This window comes from Pseudophryne corroboree, chromosome 1 (assembly GCF_028390025.1).
Source record: "Pseudophryne corroboree isolate aPseCor3 chromosome 1, aPseCor3.hap2, whole genome shotgun sequence".
Taxonomy (NCBI): domain Eukaryota; kingdom Metazoa; phylum Chordata; class Amphibia; order Anura; family Myobatrachidae; genus Pseudophryne; species Pseudophryne corroboree.
The window spans coordinates 510652829-510674134 of NC_086444.1; the positions used below are offsets into that span (position 1 = coordinate 510652829).

Here is a 21306-nt window from a genome sequence, read left to right on the forward strand (position 1 = left end):
CTATAAAAACATAGTATATATAACTATAATAACACACACCACAATATACAGTATGTTGCATATGGTAGTTTTTTTACAGCCAAAATACAAATGTCTAAAAAAAAACACATTAATCCAGTAATAAAAAAAAAAAAAACAATGCTGAAAACAAACAAACAGCATCCTGTGTAATGCTGTTATCCACCGCTCCTTCTCTGTCCCTGGGCACAGTTACTAGCTCCTCCCCTCAACCCATATAGCAGTCTCTACTCCCCTTCCCACCCCCTCCCCTAAACCCATAGAGCAGTCTTTACCCCCCTCCCCTGGACCCATATAACGGCTTTTAAAGTTATGCACAGATCCCTTTACCTTTTTTTCAGTGGCAGATCTGCTGCCCGCTGCCAGATCCCCGCTGCCAGATCCTCGTTTCCTGCTGCCAGATGATCCGCGCTGCCCGCTGTGCTGCACGGAGTCACTGCTGCTGCCCACTGTCCACTCCTGCTGTGGCTCCGCCCCTGTGCCGCCCCGCGCACGAAGTCACAGAGGAAATCCCGGTCAGGTGACCCTGTGACGTGACCGGCATTTCCTCAGCGGCGCCGCTTCTGGGAGCTGTGTAGCGCAATGACAAGCTGCTCAGCCAATCGGGCCGCTTGTCATTGCTCACTGGTGGGGGACTTTGGGCCAGGCAAGATCGGTCCACGGGCCGCATCCGGCCCGCGGGCCGCATGTTGCCCACCCCGATTCTAGAAGGTGAAATGTATCATCTTCCCTAGTCAAAACAGAATTGTTTCCTTCTTAAAAGATTGTCAGCTCTGTTTATACATTTTTTTACTTTTTTTAAATAAAATATTTTATTAAAAACCTATAGCTCCCAAAGAAAGCAGACTACTTTGCCAAGTCATTTTAAATTCAATACTTACATCTAATATTTCCACTGAAGCAAAAACCATAAACAGAATGAAATATAAAAAAACAAACATAAAGAAGCCATAGGCTTAAATACCGTTGTGAGAAAGTACATAAATGTGAGACATTTTAAAACTATTAGTGATAAGTCAAAGTTGTGCCAACTGAACATTTGTGCATTACAAATTCGTGATAAAGAAACAAATACAACACAGTTATGTTATGGTGTGTACACACAATGAGATCCTTGCTATGCCCGATTTTCATTTGCGATTTCCCTTGAACTCCCCGGAGCCCAGCACCACCGATTTTGACTAACTTTTCTTGAGATATGGACTATGGGGTCAATTCAATTCGGCAACTTAAGAATAGCGCCGGGAATTAGCTCCCGACGCTATTCAATTCAGCTGCTAGTTACCCGCAATTGTCGGGAATTCTTCTCTCATCCCCGGGGGGTGAGAGAAGAAAACCGACAAAAGTGCTGCCGCGCGGCCGGCGCGAGGCTGATTCTGTCGGGAATCGGCATCGCACGGGTAGTTAAGTCGGAGAATGCCCGTTCTCCCGACAAAACTACCTGTTAAGTCGGCGAGAATGGGCTTTCGCCGACTTAACTTTAGCTGAATTGAGTAGCTAATTCCCGGCGCTATTCTTAAATTGCCGAATTGAATCGACTCCTATGTGTGCTTACGATTTTGGCTTATGTGAGATTTTGGCTTATGTGAGATGTCATTGACAAGTGAGATGAACTAGATAGTACACCGATCTAGCAAGGATTGACTTGCCTGCACAGTCTATCTTTTCTTGCGATGCCGACCTGGCGGGACTGCGCATCGGGATCGAATCGGGATCGCAAGGTGACTTTCACTTTGAGATCTGCACTAACTTTTCTTGCGATTTTGACTATATAGTCAAAATCAAAAGAAAATATCTCACGGTGTGTACACACCCGGTGAGTTATAGCTAGTCAATGGATAAAGACAAACGTTAAAATAGTGCTAATAGTGGTATGGCAATTCATTTTCGTGAGTTGGTGAGTTGATTAAAGTTTTGAAAAACCAATTTGGCATTACAAGTAGTCCAACACAGGAATAAAAAACAGCAAACACCTTTCTTTTCCTCTCATCATTTAATAAATATTTTCCCTTCACTGATTCTGGCTCCCATTGATGTCCATGTCACCTCAAGTTAAAATTGACTTGAGTTTCTGGATCTTGTTTTCTTCGTGTGTGGAGTACAAGACACTGGTTCTTCTCTAGCACCCTCAGAGTGCTTTGGTGATACCTGGTAGCACAAGTCTGTTTCATCAGTTGTGGTGCACATGGGATACAGATCAGCATATAGCCAATTGTCCAAATCATGCTCTTCTACAAAAGCCACTTCTTCAACCATAATTAGTGCATCTTCAATATTATAGATATCCTGGGTCTGAAACTCCCATCCACCTGACATATTTGCAGGTTGACAACTGAGGGGACTTCTTGATACATGCATATCATAGCTATCCCAGAAGACACTTTTCCAAAAAAAAAAAAAAGTCTATAAGGAACTCAAATTTTCGATATCACTTATTATTAAGCCATCTGTTTGTACACTATAGGCATAAATGGTTACATCATTGTTTCCAGTAGTGCTAGAGTTTTGCACTGTGATGGCTAGTAAGACTTGAATCTCAGATGCAAACAATAGATATACATTTATTGTAGTGTTTACTTGGAAAACACAAAAACGGAAGCTCCAACAATAAGTCCACAGGACAAACCAAATGCAGCGTTTCAGGTATGTCCTGATTGAAGTTCAGATTCTCCAGGTCTAATTGGTCAAGTTCTTGTCTGGTTTGTGCAATTAGAGTTTCTGACACTGGCAAAGGTGTTTCTAGTTTATCTGTTGAATGTACAGTATCTTCATATATAAAAAGGTTTTGTTGTAGATCAGCCTGTTGAGTGACCCCATCTGATGGCAAGGATGTGATCAAGACATCAGGAAGTTTTGTAACTGGTCCTTTATCATAGAACGTAGTGCACAAGTGATCAGTCTTCCATGTTCCAATCATGATATTGATACACTGAACCAGAATAGGTTGGGGCATCAGTGTTTCTGAAGAGTTCAATTGCGCTGTTCAGCAGGACACACTTGAGGAACTGATTGGATGAAACCATCTGCTTCTTCAGAAAGTCTACAATCTGCGTTAGATGCCCCATAGTTTCCGTTTCCTCTCTGCCCCCAGCTGTCTTTGGAACTCTCCTGTTGATACATTTTAATTTGACTCCTCCATAAGTGAATTTCTCAAAGATGCATAAGAGGGAATTCAATTGTCCGTGAAATCCTGTATTTGTGATTAAAAACAAGGTTTTTATGGCAACTGGTGAAATGGCAAAAAAAAAATTACCTGCGATAATTCTTCATAGGTTTAACGCAAATTTAATTTCACCACCTCCTGAGCAGGTGAAAAGTTGTGGAAAATCCCTATTTTAAGGTAAAAATGTTGTGATTTGGTTCCGAACCACTGGGACATCCCCATTAATCACTAACTAGCCACTTTTAAGTTTTCAGTTATTTTTAATTGGCCAATAATGACATGTAATTTTTGTGGTGAAAATTTGCATAGTGATGGAAATTGGGGTACAAGGTATGGGACAGGGGTATTGGGGAGCTCTGAGTGGGACAAGTGTTTTTAGGCTTGCAAGTGGGAGTATTTTTTATATTTTTTGGGGGGACGTTTTTTGAAAGTGGCTTAAAATGACCCAAATATATACTTATACTTATTTTTATGTACCCCAAATTTAAGTAGAGCATTTATTTTGCACGTAAACACCTTGCTTTCTATCATTTTTTCTACTTTTATTTTAGGAAAATGTACTTTGTCTTTTTAGCGGGGTACAAGTAGACTTCTCCAAACTTTTCGCTGGTCTTTCCGGCAAGAACTATGGAGCGAATCCCGTTTTCGCACATTTACAATTGGATAGGTCGTTAAACAAGAGCGCGCATACTGGCAAAAAGCGGCATTTAAATTACCCCGTTTTCACGGACGATTGAATTCCCCCCTAAATGTCACAGAAAATCACTCAAAGGGGTCAATTCAATTCGGCAACAGTTGAATAGCGCCGGGAGTTTGCTCCCGGCGCTATTCAATACATCGACGACTGACCCTCAATTGTCGGGAATTCTTCTCTCATCCCCGGGGGATGAGAGAAGAAACCAGGCAAAAGAGCGGCCGGCGCGAGGCTGATTCTGTCGGGAATCAGCATCGCCGCGGGTAGTTAAGTCGGAGAATGCCCGTTCTCCCGACAAAACTACCTGTTAAGTCGGCGAGAACGGGCCATCACCGACTTAACTGGAGCTGAATTGAATAGCGTCAGGAGCAAACTCCCGGCGCTATTCAACTGTCGGAGAATAGAATTGACCCCATAGTATACAGAATCAGTGGACCTTTTATCGCTAATGCAATTGTTCCTTTTGGGCTCCGGTGTACTTATAAAATATTTGGCCCTATCTAAAGTGGCATTGCTGAACCCCAGGAAAATGATATTCTGTGATAATGTGTAACTTTTGTAGTTCCACCGAAAACGTAACATTTTCAGATTTAAATGTATTTTATGACCATGGGCCTAGTGAAATAACACAATAACATTCTAGAGAATGTTTCTTTTTATGGGATATATTTACTTTTCTGCTGAAAAGGGGTTATCACTGTTTAACTAATTTACTAACTAGGTTACTGCTGAGCAATCAGATTTCTCGTGCAGTCCTGCCATTAACGGAAGTTACATCCTCATAGTTGGTTCCAAAGGAAAACAACGCAAGCTTGAGCTGGCAGTACGGAAGCACTGTAGCTGCCAGAGTAGAGAAGAGTGCTCATATTCTCTTCCTCCCAAGAATGTTGACTCTCTGACTCAGCTCTCAGTCTTCATGCAGCTCCTGAACTGGGTCTGTGTGTGTTGTCTTTCAGCGGTACATGTATCAAAGGGTGATGGCCCATTTTTCTACATTTTTGTGGAAACAGGAATTATGGTGGATTATTGCGCATTTAGGGAAGGAATATGCCACAAACCAAGCAATACCACAAGAAGACACTAACATCAAATGTCAAAGATTATAGCACAATACAAGATTTGGGTATTATAGGTGAGCGCTGTTCCTTCCCAGGGACATATGGAAAATTGATGTCCAGTTTTTAAAAAGACATTTTTATTTTTCCATGATAATTAAGTGACACAGTGCACATTATACATGGATTAAACATACATATAAAAGGTTTCATTAAAAATTAGTGGATTATTGCACAGACCTTTATGTAAACAATTGACAAATCAGTCTAAGTGCAAATCATGAATGGTGGAACTTCTGGCTCATACCGTAGGAGGCATGTGGTGTGTGCCTTTGATGTAGATAGGGTTCCAGCTGGCAGCCCAGCAACACACCACACGCTTTGCCGATGTAGATGGATATCACAGGTTTCTGGTAAGAGTCCAGGAAGGTCACAGTTCCATTGGTGATACGGCACAACGCGTTTCGGATAGTATATCCTTTTTCAAGTGCATCTGTAGAGTTGTGTGTTGCTGTCCTTTTTAAGCTCCTTTTCCGGAAAGGAGCTCATTCAGATTTCCCGCCATTTGCGGTTCAGAACTCTCCCGGAACCGGAAGCTTGCGTCTCACATTCCGTCAGCAGAAGCGGAAGTGACCCTCCGCTACTTCTCCTTCCGGTGGACCCGGAGGTTAAGCGGACTTGTATTCCACATTCGTTTCACTATTTACATCCGCAATCGTCGGCGGAAGTGAGATCATTTGCGTTCCACCTTTAGTCCGGACCCGGAAGTATGCGTTCCACACACCATAAATGAAATTAAAAGATGATGTAACTTGTCGGGAGCTTCAATTTATATCACATCTTGATCTAAAAACCATATGGTATCTTTTCTTGATATTATTGACATTCAACAATATAAGTTGCCTCTAAAAATCTGCATGGTACTTTGTATTCCCATGAAGTCCATCCCTACCGGCAACATTATATTGCGTTTTGACATGTAAGAAAAGAGATAAAAAACATGTTAGAAAAGGGTGGAGATGAACTATTTCATTACATCATAAACCATTTTAGTTCAAAGTCTGAATTCAGACCATTAGGAACTAATGTATTCAAAGTGTATATCCATTCCATTTCTTTTTTTGCTAAACGTATGTCAATATCTCTATTTCTGCTGGTTTCTTTTATTTGCTCGATCCCCATAAATCGTTTAATCTCGAATTCACAATTTTTATGGGAATTTTTAAAATGCTGTGATAAAGGGTGATTTAATTGTCCCTTCCTTATATTATAGATGTGCTCTGCCATCCGTGTTTTTAGGTTACGAGTGGTCTTGCCTATATATAATAGTCCACACATGCATTCTATTAAATAAACTATATTGTGTGAATGACAAGTGATAAAACTTCCTATGTTATAAGTCTTATTGTCTACTTCAAAAGTAGTAATTTTCCTAGAATTATAAGAATTGTTGGTGGAACGACACATCAAACACGAACCACACCGATGGAACCCCTTCGTTCTTTCACTAGTTATTTTAGAATCATATAGAGTACTATTTACTAATTTATCTTTAAGTGATGGGGCTCGCCGGTAGATACATTTTGGTTTTTTGGGGAGGTGTTCTTTCAAAATGGAGTCTTCCTGTAGGACGCTCCAATTCTTTTGTATACTTTTTTCCATTATTTTGAAATGAGATCCATATTGACATATGAAGGCCCATTGTAATGAGGGATCTTCTTTCTTCTTATTGTTATTACACTTTAGAAGGTCCTCCCTATTGATTGTGTTAATTCTCGTTTTTGCTTTAAGGATATCACTATCTGAATATCCTTTTTCTTTGAAACGTTCCCCAACCAATTCCAACTCAATTTGACATACCTCTTCTTCAGTACAGTTTCTTTTTATTCTTTTAAATTGGCCTAGAGGTATACCCTCCAGCCATTTTTGATGATGTTGGCTTGTAATGTCGATATATGAGTTGGAATCAGTTTCCTTTCTAAATATACACGTAAATAACACATCATCCTTTATGTACATTTTTAAATCAAGAAAGGAGACTGTTTGTGTATTTGTCTGGAAAGTAAACATAATATTGAAATTATTGGTATTGAGATGAGTACAAAATGATGATAGGCTTTCACAGTCTCCACGCCAAATAAAGAATACATTGTCGATAAAACGAAACCAGCACACCAGGTTTGCCCCTTCAGCCAGCCATTGATTAACTGTAATATGTTCCCAATATGCCATATACAGGTTGGCATAGCTAGGGGCAAACCTGGTGCCCATGGCCGTTCCCTGTATTTGTAAATAAAAACAGCCATTAAAATAGAAATAATTATTATGTAAAATAAAGTGAATTGATTCAATCAGGAATGCCTTTAGATCTTCAGTGTAATCACTTTTTTCCAGATAGAATCGTATGGCTTCACATCCTTTTTCCCAATTAATAATCGTGTATAGGCTACTAACATCGCCCGTCCCCAAAATAAAGTCGGGTTCCCACTGAATGTTTTTAAGCTTATTGAGAATATCTGTTGTATCTCTCAAATAAGAATAAGTTTTGATTACCAGTGGTTGTAGATAATGATCTACTAGGGTGGAAAGATTTGACGTAATGCTGTTTGAGCCAGAGATTATCGGTCTCCCGGGCGGTTTTGTGGCATGTTTATGTATTTTGGGTAATACGTATATGGTGGGTGTAGTTGGATTCTGTATATTAATGAAGTTATTCTCATCTTGAGTTATAACCCCTTTCAGACAAGCCTCATCCGTCAATGTCTTTAATTTCTTTATAATGCTACCAGAGGGATCACTTCTTAATTTTTTATAGGTTTTTATATCTCCCAACTGGCGATTTACCTCATCAATGTAATCATTTTTATTTAGAACTACCACCGATCCGCCTTTATCAGCTGGCTTGATTATTATTTCTTTATTTTCCTTTAAGGATTTAATCGCTAGTTGTTCCTTCTTAGTGATGTTAAATTTCTTATTTTTATTTTGTTGCATGTTTCTGATATCTTTTTCTACTAAAGTGCTGAAACAATTGATGCAGTTGCCTTTCATCTGTTTGGGAAAAAAGGTGGATCTTGGTTTGAATAATGATTTTGATGTCTCATTAGGGACATCCTCGCCTTCATTCTCCTTTGATAAGAAGAATTTTTTAACACATAATTTGCGTATATATTTTTGTAGGTCTACATAGACTTCGAATGGATTTACATTCGAAGTAGGAGCAAACTTTAAACCCTTTTGAAGAATTGTTAGTTCTTCTGGTTTTAATTCATAGGTACTTAAATTGTACACTTTTCCCTTTTCACACTTTTTGTTGGTACTTAATTCTTTATTTAGGGGTTTGGGGGGTTTGTTTTTCTTCTTACCTCCCCGTTTACCCCTATTGGTTTTTTTCTTTACCTGAGCCTTCTTGGTGTTCTCTGTCCCTGATCTAAAAAAGACTGATTGCTTTTAGTAGACTCCTGTAGTTGGTCATAACGATTTCTGATTGGTATTCTAAAATCGTTTGTGTGGTATGGTTCTCTATATGGGCGTCTGTTCTGGACTTTTTTTCCAGTCTCCCCCCGATTCATTATGATCAGGATATGTGTACTGGTACCTGTTGTATTTTTTGTACTGTCTTACATTAGTCTGGTTAGGTGATGTCTGAATTTTATTTTGGACATTTTTGCCAAAACAAAGGGTTATTACGGCTTCTTTAAAATTTTAAAACTGCAATACTACAAGTGCAAAACACCTGGCTTTGCACTTAATAGCATTGGTGTGTTTATGTATGCAGGCAAAAACGCTGGTGATCAGTTGCTTTGAAAAGTCCCTTTTAGTAAATAAGCCCCTCCGTGGCCCTTTAAAAGTCTAATGCCTCTATTTCCTCATAATAGTTCTACGTTTTAATCTGTTCCTGATTTATTTATATTTGTTGAGATCAAGAGCTGTGAGAGTACAACTGGGTAATGTTGACATTGCCCATATCAGCAAATTAATTTTGTCAAAAATCTAAAGTGGTCTCAATGTGAGAACAAAAGGTACATTTGTTCAGATCTTGTGTGTACTTCAACAGAACAGCTCAAGATAGACTTGGCTGGCTTTGGTGATTTTATATATTCAAAGGATCCTTTGTCTGGAGCTAGACCGATAAAGGGGGCTTGTCTCTGTCCTCCTCAATTCAGGGACAGATTCCCTTTGAAGAGATTCCGTTACTTAGTTTTACCTCTCCTCTTTCCACATGTTATGTTTAATTTTACATTTGTAATAGCAGCTTTAAATAAGAGCACTTTTTTCAGGATAGCGATCCATGTCTTACCAGGTCCAGATCAATATCATAAACTATCAACTGTTGTATAATTTTAATAAATAAAAGTGATGAAATGGTAAAATGCTAGCATATTGGTTCGGCGTTATCACTTTTGGCGGAAGAGTCTATTTCATTCTGTACTTGTATGGCTATAATATTGTTAATGACTTTAATGACTTTATCACACTATTGCAATTTTCATTCTTTTTGAAGTTGAAATCTACCACAAAAGAACTTTCACACTATGAGCACACTACAATCTTGCCCCTACTTTTTCTTCACCCAATAGTTATTGCACTCAAAGGAAAAAAATGTCATATGCAAGTATAGATCTCTCATATGTGCATGTTTTTTTTTACTGCCCCTCAGTCTCGGTTGCTCCTTCTTGATGGGTCTCTCTACCAACACAAGTCACCAAAATAGAGGAGAGCAGCACATAGTGTAAATAATTTTTTTTTAATAGAAAAATATCCAAATCACATCAATAGATGTACTTTTTTCGTTAGTTTGATGACATGCAGTGTGTGGGAATAATGTATGGCAGCTCAACAAGGCATACGATTTTGAAAAAGAATCAACCTGCCACATCAAATGAGGAGTATCCTATATTTTTTGTATGCAAGGCTAGCAGAAGTCTGGACATGGGGGAGATTTTCCCCTATTGCTTGATTTCATTATGATTTCTATAGTGCAGGGGTGTTCTCTGGTGATTACCAGTGAATAACTTTTCAGAGGTCATGTGAAATAAATGTAACCTAGAGTAAATTCCTTCAGTGTATTTTTGATGGGGGCATGGCTAATGACCTAATATCAAGGGGACGGGGGGGAATTTTAGGTAAGATCCTCCCGATACACACTTGAACCTTTGCAGTCCCACTTATCCTTAGCATTGAAGGTGTTAAATTCTTTTAAGATTTTCTGAAATCCTCTCAACATTTTAATGTTTCTACAGGTTAATTTAGCAACTTGTTTTCAAATTAATTTAGATATAAAGATGTATCTCAATTCTGCACGGTCACCTTTTACGGGGCTTTCATTATTTTTGACCATCATAAGTGATGGTCACCCAATAGGAGCTATTCAATTGTTTTTCCAAGGTGCACGAGTTCTGCAGTTCCCACTATTTTTGTTCATACCCTCCTGAGGTGGCGAACAGAAATCTGCCCAAAGTAGGGTTTTTGGGTGTTTAGTCAGCACGCCCAATATTTTTCACAGGTTTAGCCACTTTACGTTGCTAGACCCGTTGCATTAGATCACAAAATACGCGATAAGTAATGTAATATCACCCATCAGGCACACAGTAAAATTTTAATTATATTGACCCCTGAAGTGAGTGGAACATTATGGCTCCATCCCCTCCCTGAAGCTGTTAGTCTAACAATCTAATGAAAACTTGGAGCAGTGTGACATATAGAAGGGGAGTGTGAACATAAGGACTAATGGAAGGCCATAATCACAGCATTGTGGCTTGTCATTGTTTCTACATTTAAACCCCCTGCAGCCCTTTCAAAGTGAATACAAGTGTTCTCTTTTAGGGTTGTTGGACAGCTATAAAAAAGTGTCTTCTCCTGGGTTGTTGGGCAGCTATAAAAAAAAATTGATCACTGACACTACATTATGAAGAAAATGCATTTTTGTTTATATTGGCATAGTCTTGTCAATACACTGAAGTGCCCTAAGCCATGCCGTAGGTGCCTAGTATCGTGTAGGACCACGTCTAGCCCAACGAAGTGCAGCAACTAGATGTGACATCGATTCCACAAATGGAAGACCTCTGGACAGATGTTGACCCATGCCGTCTGTATAGCTTCCTGATATTTGTAGGTGCAGGATCTTGGGTATGAATGGACTTCTCATGAACAATTTGGTTCATGTTGGGCCATACCATTCATCTGAAAACTCCAGAGTGCTCCCCGAACCAGTTGTGGACAACTTACAAAGAATTAAGGATCAAATAGGGTTGAGATTACCAAAAGGTAAAAAAGGGGCAGACTAGATTGGCCAAGTGGTTCTTATCTGCCGTCAAAGAAACTTTGGACCGATGATATAGTGCATTATCCTGCTAGAATATGCCATCATTGTGGGGGTTCATGAAGTCCATGAAGGGCTGCAATTGGTTACCAAGCACTGCAGCGTAGGTGTTACCAGTCAATGATGTGTTCAGTCGGACCCAACCCATGCCATGTGAACACACCCCACACGATTATGGAACCGCCTCCAGCCTGCACAGTGCCTTGTTGACAACTGGGGTCCAGGTCTTTTGGGGTCTGTGCCACACCTGACCCCTACCATCAGACCTAAACAACTGGAACTGTGACTCATTGGGCCACGCCGCATGTTGCAAGTCATCCTGGGTCCAATTAGTGGCTTCACGAGTCCAGGTGAGGCCATTGTGTCATGTGCCATAGTGTTAACAGGGGCACTCAGGTTCTACTGCTCCCATATCCCATGGAAGCTAAAAAATGCTGCACCGACCTGCTGGATATGCATCTGGTACCTCCTGCATTGTGTATGGATGTGATTTGAGCCAGTGTCTTTATGTTACCATGGCCAATTTTGGTTAGATGCCGCTGGTAACGATCATTAAGCACCTGTGATCGGCCACTGCGCTGTTCATGGTGGGTGGCAGTGCATTTCATATGGTATTCCCAGTACACGTGACACTGCAGATCTAAAAATGTTGAATGTTTGTACAACTTCTTAAATGGAGTGTCCCATCTGTCAGGCTCCCACTATCATGCCCCATTCGAACATTGATAATTCACGTTGCCTTGCCATGAGCAGCCTAGCCGGTGTTCACACTGACTCATGAGAAGTCTGATTACAACTGATGCAGGTCTGGCCAATCCATTTCTATAGAGTAACTTTTGTTTAGACTGCCCTGAGTGGTTTGTACATTCACGAGTAATGTATGCAATTTCTTGGTCAGAAATTGGTCAGGTTTTCATGTTTTAAGGAAAAGCATATTCAATTACTGCTCGAGCCACTATATAGAACAGAACTATAGGCGAATACTGAAGGCTGTGTAAGTCTAATTGTGAATATATTGCACAAGGGATAAAACACTGACTCCTGTGTCATCTTATTGAAATACTGAATATCTACACAATAGATACAAATGTAAAGCTTTACAGTCTGAGCAACACCTGGCAATAGGAGGGATTAAGTGTGTATGGGCATCCAGACATCCCTATGCCTTTCAAATGCTTTCAGTTCTTGCAAAATTGATTTAACAGCAGCAGCTTTCTCAGTAGTATGGTGTGTTCTAATGTGTTATTTAGGACATTTTGGGGGTTATTCTGTTTGGATTGCAGATTCTGCTAAAAAAAACAGAATCTGCAATCATTTCTTTTGCATGCTTGGGGCCGCTCATCACAGGGCAAGGCCGTCCGGCATGCAGAATGACCTGCCCAGCAGCTGCAATTTATTTGCGGTTGCAGCAACTGTGGATGACCACCTGCAGCCGCAGCTAGGCTGCATATGCAGGAGGTCCGCCGCCATTTTTTAGATCGGAGCAGTTGCGTGTGATACCACGTAGCCGCCCCGAAAACGCCACTGGCCAGCCCCTGTTTCTGACGCGCCACCCTCGCAACGGTCCTTCTCCGCCCTGCGAACGCTTCTGCCCGTCAGTCACACGGAGGCGTTCGCACCCACTGTGAGTCGAAGCATTCAGCGGCCGCACATATGCAGGACGGTACCTACGGGTGCGCATTGGTACCGCTGACGGGGTTATTGCGGTTGCATCACTTAGCGATGCAACCTAAATAAACCCCTTTTGTCCTTTCTTCCCACATAAAAAGCAACTAAAGATAATGTTTGTGGCCGTTTTGTTTGAAAAAATGTTAAGTTCATAATTTAGTAATTTGAAGAAAAAGAAAGTACTGAAGTTGCAATCACTTATAATGACTCTGTTAACATCACAGCTCAGGAATACTGTATGACATGCTTGCCATGATATAAAAGAAGAAGAAGAGAAAGTAGTAACAGGTTATGCTGACCCCTGTGATGAGCACTCTTCCTTCTTAGCATTTGAAAGCTTGTTAAGATGCAACAGCATTGGCAAGCAGCGTGCACATGTATGTGGAGGACATCGTGTTTACATACCTCCCAACTGTCCCGATTTTCGCGGGACAGTCCCGTTTTTTGGGGGCTGTCCCACCCACGGGCCGTAGTGTCCCGCGGTGAGGGGGGGGGGGGCAGTTGGGAGGCTCTGTCTCTCGCTGCCCTGCTTAGCAGAGCAGCGGTGAATAGACGCTGTGCGCATGCGCACAGCGTCTATTTATTGGAGACAGAAGGAGAGAGGGCATGCCAGCAGCTCACAGAGCGCTGGGCATGCCCCTTCAGTGACGAAAACGGGGGCGTGGCTCGCGATCGCGGGTCCCCCCGTGAAGCCACACCCCCTTTTCGCAGGCCACGGCCCCTTTTCGGGAGCGCGCGCGGCTTCCCCGCGCGTGTGTCCCTCTTTACAGAAGGGAAAAGTTGGGAGGTATGTGTTTATAAGAGTCAATCTTCTAATCTTGTTGATGTGTAGAAGTGAGCACATAAGATTGTACACAACAGCATTAGGTGCGTTTGCTAATAACATCAGCCAACTTTCCCTAATTTCCAGCGACTATTCCAGGTGTTAAACTTTACAAATGTCTCCTTTTTTTCCCTCCCATTACTAATTACATGCACTATGCAATTTCTTTTATTCTCTGTAATAAGCACTACTTTATTTGTTTATTAAATTTAACTTTAAAACCTTATTAAATAAATCTGTGTTAATATGTTGTGGTACAATGCCTGCTAGACCAATAGTGGTTAACAGCAGGCCTGTGGGACCTAATTGCCAGCAAGCCTTCACATGTGTCCCCTAGATCTAGTCTTTCAATTTGACTTATTTTTCAGTTTTAAAGGCTGAAAAGGAGCAGCCAACTTCTGTGATAGGTGCTCACTATACAATTATCTGTCGGATAATCTGCCAGATCTAGCTGGTTGGAATGAAAATCTGGTAATGAATGAGAGCAAATGACAATCGACCATTTGCTCCCAAACACTGGAAAACTATCAAAACCTGTCGTTCATACAAATTGGTTAAACACAAATTTAACCAACTTGGATGAACGACTGTTTTTGTCCATTTTGCAGTTTTTGGGGGCAAATGGTCGATTGCCAGTTGCTCTCATTCATTACCAGATTTTCATTCCAACCAGCTAGATCTGGCAGATTATCTGCCAGATAATTGTATAGTGTGTTACCTATGTTAAATCAATATAATATTCCCTGTAATTCCTACTTTTTCCAGTTACAAGAGGCCACTGAAGATGTGTGAAGTTACAGTATATGGCAAAGCAATCCCTAATCTCACACTAATGTACATAAAACGCATTTCAAAACTTGTCCAGCATCATTTTTTGGGATTTATAATCCCGACCTACTGTAGTAATTTATAATGGCATAGCCAAATATAAAGTACACCAGTGTGGGCCCTGCAAATACATTCCCTGCACATAACATCTTATTTTATAACAACCTGTATACTATAAGAACCAGCATGTAGTCATGTAGCATTTGGTTATGTGTGGGAGTTGATCCTTTATATCCCTGCATATTTTCATATTTACTATTAGTAAGAGCTGCTTCCTTGCTGTATGTACTCAGATGCTAGGTAGTTCCGTGCACAAATAGCTAATCCTTGGTGTTCTTCCTCATATGACAGGCCATCCCGAATAATGGGTTAGCTAAGGGCCTAAATAAAATATAAAACCAATTCTCTTAACCAGGGAGGAGTGAGATTCTTATAAAACCAGACCATATTGCTGCATCAGCATAGAGGACAGTACCCAGGATGACCAAGAGAACAGCAGACAAGCTGTGTACACGTAAGATTTGTTCGCATAAGGGAAACCAACCATTACAGCACCTTCTCGTTCTCTTATGTGGACTTCCCATGTTATTAGTAAATTTGCTCTCCATTATTTTCTGTGGGAAAAAAAAAAAAGAAACGCAGTCTCTAATTTGTTCCTGTATTAATACATTTAACTACCTTATCCAGGCCTATCCATAATTTGTCCTCATAAACTATTTTTAAATATTAGTACAAATATTGGTGCATATAGCGTCCTAACTAAATGTTGGTATAATTGGATTTTATTTATATGGATCCACCAAGTGTCTGTAGCGCCATACAGGATAACTTCACAAATGCAGACAATTGGTGCAGTTAAAAATGTTAACAGATAGTACTAAGGTAAATACAGTATCAAACAGTGAGCTATAAAGACAACTTAAGGGGGGTACACACGGAGAGATCCGTGCTTAAAATCTAAGCAATCTTGCTAGATTGCTTAGATTTTAAGCACGGATCTGCCGTGTGTATGCCCCCCAGCGATAGCGATGCGCGGCCCCGCGCATCGCTATCGCCGGTGCTAGATTGAGCCTGCATGCAGGCTCAATCTAGCGGGTCGCTCACTTCACCGTTGTGTGAAGTGAGCGTCTCCCCGTCTGCTTTCCCCCTCGCTCAGCACATCGCGCTGTGCTGAGCGGGGAGAGAGATGTGTGCTGAGCGGTCTGTGTTAAGATCGCTCAGCACACATCTCTCCCGTGAGTACCCCCCTTAAGAGAGTGACTGTTAACATCTGTAGCATTCAGAGACCTAATGCCTGGAAACGGCAGAAGATCAGAGCTGCTGATAGGGAGTCGGGAGCGCAGGGTGACAACCTGCAGGGTAAAGGGCCCTGCTCATGTTAGCCTACTGTCTAGGACAGTGGCGGTATAACTGGCAGGAGAACTAGGAAGTGATGACTGAGAATAGTGTATCAGCTACAAGCGTAAGGAGAGCTGGTGGGTTTAAATCAACAGGTGAGTTTTCAGTGTATGTTTCAGGGGAGTAGTACGTAAGAAGTCTTGGATATGGAGTGGAAGATGGTAATTAGAGGGGAAGAAGAGTGGGGAGAGGGAGTGTGAACTCTGGTGACGTCAGAGATGTAGGAGGAGGAGGAGCGATTGAGTGAGTGCCTGAAAGTGAGTGTAACAAACATAAACTGGATTCTGCAGGAGAAGGGGTATGTGGGCGTTTTGGTTAGCTGGTTGCAAACTAAGGCGCTTAATTGTTTACGTGGAGGCCATAAAAGATGTTAGTGGTTGCAGCAGTGTGCAACTCTGAATCAGCTCCTTAGTAGTGTGAGGGAGGGTTGAGTCCTTGAGATGTTGCAGAGGCGAAATAGGCAGGCGTACACAGTGCTTTTATCTCTGATGGCACCTTTTTATCTGGAAGCAACAGGTTCTTCTACCATCATTGATGGTATAATTTAGCCCTTCTTTCTGATCCTTGTATCACCAGTGAAGTCGGTTATGCGGCAGCAGGAAATTGGATGTGTGGCTGCACAGCTGCTTAGCTGTAATGGTTTTAAATTGACAATTGCACCTAACTTCATTTAGTTAGGATTACCAAGCTTCCTATGCAGGAACAAATGGCTCCTTGTGTTAGATGTGTGACTGTGGTATATGAGATTGTGAGCTCAAGTTCCAGGTAAATGTGTGTTTTTAAAAGAGGGGTGGATCTGGAGGTGCACATATCCTGTATGTACAGGAGCCTACCTTCCCTGCTTCCAGTAATCAGTAGAACGTCGGCCATCCTAAACCTCTCCACCTCAGGAAAAAAAATTCTATTTCAGAAAGAAAAAAAAAGTCCTGCGTGCGGCACTGACTTGGGAAACGAAAGTAGACATGTTGACTGCCGGGGGTCAGTGATGCTGATAAATGACTTCAAATATTGCTAGCTATGTTTCCAGCAGGGCTAAATGTATAAATGCTCTGTCCAGTCAAGTATACTTACATGATGTATGTGTTTGTCTTTGTCACCTTTAGAGGTGGTTGATGTGACCTGCACCCTGCTGTTACTGAATCCAGATTTCACCACGGCATGGAATGTAAGGTATGTTTTCCACTCCTGACCACAAAAAGGTTACTATGTGCTGGCATAGATATCAGTAGTAGAATTGACAGGAATGTGGACGGACATGACATACATGGCAGCAGTGTGCACTGGACCAGTAGCTGTAAAAAATTTACTAGACAGGAATGATATTTGCCTGTCCCTAATAACTGTGTTTCAAATATATTAGTGTGTGTGATATGAACGTTATGTAGACTACAAAAAAAGGTTATATTCAATGTTGGTAATTTTTTAATTGCAGTACGAAATGCCCTGTTGCCAAGAAACTATAATGACTATGTAATAATACAATATTTTATTTTAAACACTACTTTAAAGTGTAATTATTAGGCAGTATTATTAGCTACTTCCAGCATGCTGTATGAAACTAATTGCCTGTCACTCCATTATGGGGTATATGCAATTGCTTCGACCGTTTTTTAATTCGACACAATTCGACAGTCAGACACCCTCCCGCCGGGACCCGAATTCGACATATTCAATAAAAAACGGATTCGACAGTCCCGCTGTCGAAAAACGGACCAATTGACGGATAGTGTGCGTCCTGGATTCGACTTCATGGACGGCACAAAATTGTTTAAAAAACCCTGAAAAAAAAATGCGTGGGGTCCCCCCTCCCAAGCATAACCAGCCTCGGGCTCTTTGAGCCGGTCCTGGTTGTAAAAATACGGGGGGAAAATTGACAGGGGATCCCCCGTATTTTCACAACCAGTACCGGGCTCTGCGTCCGGTCCTGGTGCAAAAAATACGGGGGACAAAAAACGTAGGGGTCCCCCGTATTTTTAACACCAGCACCGGGCTCCACTAGTCAGCGAGATAATGCCACAGCCGGGGGACACTTTTATATCGGTCCCTGCGGCCGTGGAATTAAATCACTAACTAGTCACCCCTGGCCGGGGTACCCTGGAGGAGTGGGGACCCCTTAAATCAAGGGGCCCCCCCTCCTCCAGCCACCCAAGGGCCAGGGGTGAAGCCCGAGGCTGTCCCCCCCCATCCTTGGGCTGCGGATGGGAGGCTGATAGCCGTGACAAAAATAAAGAATATTGTTTTTTGTAGCAGAACTACAAGTCCCAGCAAGCCTCCCCCGCAAGCTGGTACTTGGAGAACCACAAGTACCAGCATGCGGGGGGGGGGGGGGGGGGGAACGGGCCCGCTGGTACCTGTAGTTCTACTGCAAAAAAAAATACCCAAATAAAAACAGTACACGCACACCGTGAAAGTAAAGCTTTATTACATACATGCACGCCGACACACACATACTTACCTATGTTGACACGCCGACTCGGTCCACTTCTCCATGTAGAATCCATGGGGTACCTGAAAATAAAATTATACTCACAAAAATCCTGTGTAGCTTCTGTCCTCTTCTGCTTGTAATCCACGTACTTGGCAAAAAAACAAATCTGAAAACACGATCCACGCACTGAAAGGGGTCCCATGTTTACACATGGGACCCCTTTCCCCGACTACTGAGACCCCCCGTGACTCCTGTCACAGAGGGTCCCTTCAGCCAATCAGGGAGCGCCACGTTGTGGCACTCTCCTGATTGGCTGTGCGCGTCTGAGCTGTCAGACGGCGCATAGCACTATGCCGCTCCATTATCTTCAATGGTGGGAACTTTGCGGTGAGGTTACTCGTGGTCAGCTCAGACGTGCACATCCAATCAGGAGAGTGCCACGACGTGGCGCTCCCTGATTGGCTGAAGGGACCCTCTGTGACAGGAGTCACGGGGGGTCTCAGCAGTCGGGGAAAGGGGTCCCATGTGTAAACATGGGACCCCTTTCAGTGCGTGGATCGTGTTTCTCCGGCTGTGTCGACATGTTTGATGAGGCTTATGTGGAGGCGGAGCAGATGCCTGTAAATGTGATGTCACCCCCTGCGGGGTCGACACCTGAGTGGATGGTGCTGTGGAAGGAATTACGCGACAGTGTCGACTCCTTGCATAAAAGGTTTGACTACATACCTAATGTGGGACAGCCGGCTTCTCAGCCTGTGCCTGGCCAGGCGTCTCAAAAGCCATCAGGGGCTCTAAAACGCCCGCTACCTCAGATGGCAGACACAGATGTCGACACGGATACTGACTCCAGTGTCGACGACGATGAGACTAATGTAACTTCCAGTAGGGCCACACGTTACATGATTGAGGCAATGAAAAATGTGTTGCACATTTCTGATGTTACCCCCGGTACCACAAAAAAGGGTATTATGTTTGGAGAGAAAAAACTACCAGTAGCTTTTCCTCCATCTGAGGAGTTAAATGAAGTGTGTGAAGAAGCGTGGGCTTCCCCTGATAAGAAGCTGGTAATTTCTAAGAGGTTACTAATGGCGTACCCTTTCCCGCCAGAGGATAGGTCACGTTGGGAAACATCCCCTAGAGTGGATAAAGCGCTCACACGCTTGTCAAAGAAGGTGGCACTACCGTCTCCGGATACGGCCGCCCTGAAGGAATCTGCTGATAGAAAGCAGGAGGCTATCCTGAAATCTATATATACACACACAGGTGTTATACTGAGACCAGCTATTGCTTCAGCATGGATGTGCAGTGCTGCAGCTGCATGGTCAGATTCCCTGTCAGAAAATATAGATACCCCAGACAGGGACACTATATTGCTAACCGTAGAGCATATAAAAGACGCACTTTTATACATGAGGGATGCACAGAGGGATATTTGCTGGCTGGCATCCAAAATTAGTGCAATGTCCATTTCTGCCAGGAGAGGGTTATGGACTCGGCAGTGGACAGGAGATGCAGATTCCAAACGACACATGGAAGTTCTGCCGTATAAGGGTGAGGAGTTGTTCGGGGATGGTCTCTCGGACCTCGTTTCCACAGCAACAGCTGGGAAGTCTACATTTTTACCCCATGTTCCCTCACAGCCAAAGAAAGCACCGTATTATCAGGTACAGTCCTTTCGGCCCAATAGGGGCAAGCGGGTTAAAGGCGCGTCCTTTCTGCCCAGAGGCAGAGGTAGGGGAAAAAAGCTGCAGCATACAGCCAGTTCCCAGAAGCAAAAGTCCTCCCCCGCTTCTTCTAAGTCCACAGCATGACGCTGGGGCTCCACAGGCGGAGCCGGGTACGGTGGGGGCCCGTCTCAAAAATTTCAGCAATCAGTGGGCTCGCTCACGGGTGGATCCCTGGATCTTTCAAGTAGTATCTCAGGGGTACAAGCTGGAATTCGAGACGTCTTACCCCCCCCCCCCCCCCCCCCCGCCGTTTCCTCAAATCTGCCTTGCCAACAACTCCCTCAGGCAGGGAGGCAGTGCTAGAGGCAATTCACAAGCTGTATTCCCAGCAGGTGATAGTCAAGGTGCCCCTACTTCAACAAGGATGGGGTTACTATTCCACAATGTTTGTGGTACCGAAACCGGACGGTTCGGTGAGACCCATTTTAAATTTGAAATCCTTGAACACATATATAAAAAAATTCAAGTTCAAGATGGAATCGCTCAGGGCGGTTATTGCAAGCCTGGACAAGGGGGATTACATGGTATCACTGGACATCAAGGATGCTTACCTGCATGTCCCCATTTCTCTATCGTCCTAGTGGATGCTGGGGTTCCTGAAAGGACCATGGGGAATAGCGGCTCCGCAGGAGACAGGGCACAAAAAGTAAAGCTTTAGGATCAGGTGGTGTGCACTGGCTCCTCCCCCTATGACCCTCCTCCAAGCCTCAGTTAGATTTTTGTGCCCGGCCGAGAAGGGTGCAATCTAGGTGGCTCTCCTAAAGAGCTGCTTAGAAAAGTTTAGCTTAGGTTTTTTATTTTACAGTGAGTCCTGCTGGCAACAGGATCACTGCAACGAGGGACTTAGGGGAGAAGAAGTGAACTCACCTGCGTGCAGGATGGATTGGCTTCTTTGGCTACTGGACATTAGCTCCAGAGGGACGATCACAGGTACAGCCTGGATGGTCACCGGAGCCTCGCCGCCGGCCCCCTTGCAGATGCTGAAACGAGAAGAGGTCCAGAATCGGCGGCAGAAGACTCCTCAGTCTTCTTAAGGTAGCGCACAGCACTGCAGCTGTGCGCCATTTCCTCTCAGCACACTTCACACGGCAGTCACTGAGGGTGCAGGGCGCTGGGAGGGGGGCGCCCTGGGAGGCAAATGAAAACCTTTTTTGGCTAAAAATACCTCACATATAGCCTCCG

At 43.0% G+C, this 21306-nt stretch overlaps 1 protein-coding gene across 3 annotated transcripts in view; it reads left to right on the forward strand.

Moving 5' to 3' along the window:
• Positions 1 to 21306, forward strand: part of PTAR1 (protein prenyltransferase alpha subunit repeat containing 1) — a 90687-nt gene that overhangs the window by 2933 nt on the left and 66448 nt on the right. For all 3 annotated transcript variants that reach the window (XM_063913903.1, XM_063913901.1, XM_063913900.1), the window contains exon 3: positions 17073 to 17139. In XM_063913903.1, coding sequence (XP_063769973.1) covers positions 17073 to 17139 — 67 coding nt within the window. The remainder of the gene's footprint in view (positions 1 to 17072; positions 17140 to 21306) is intronic.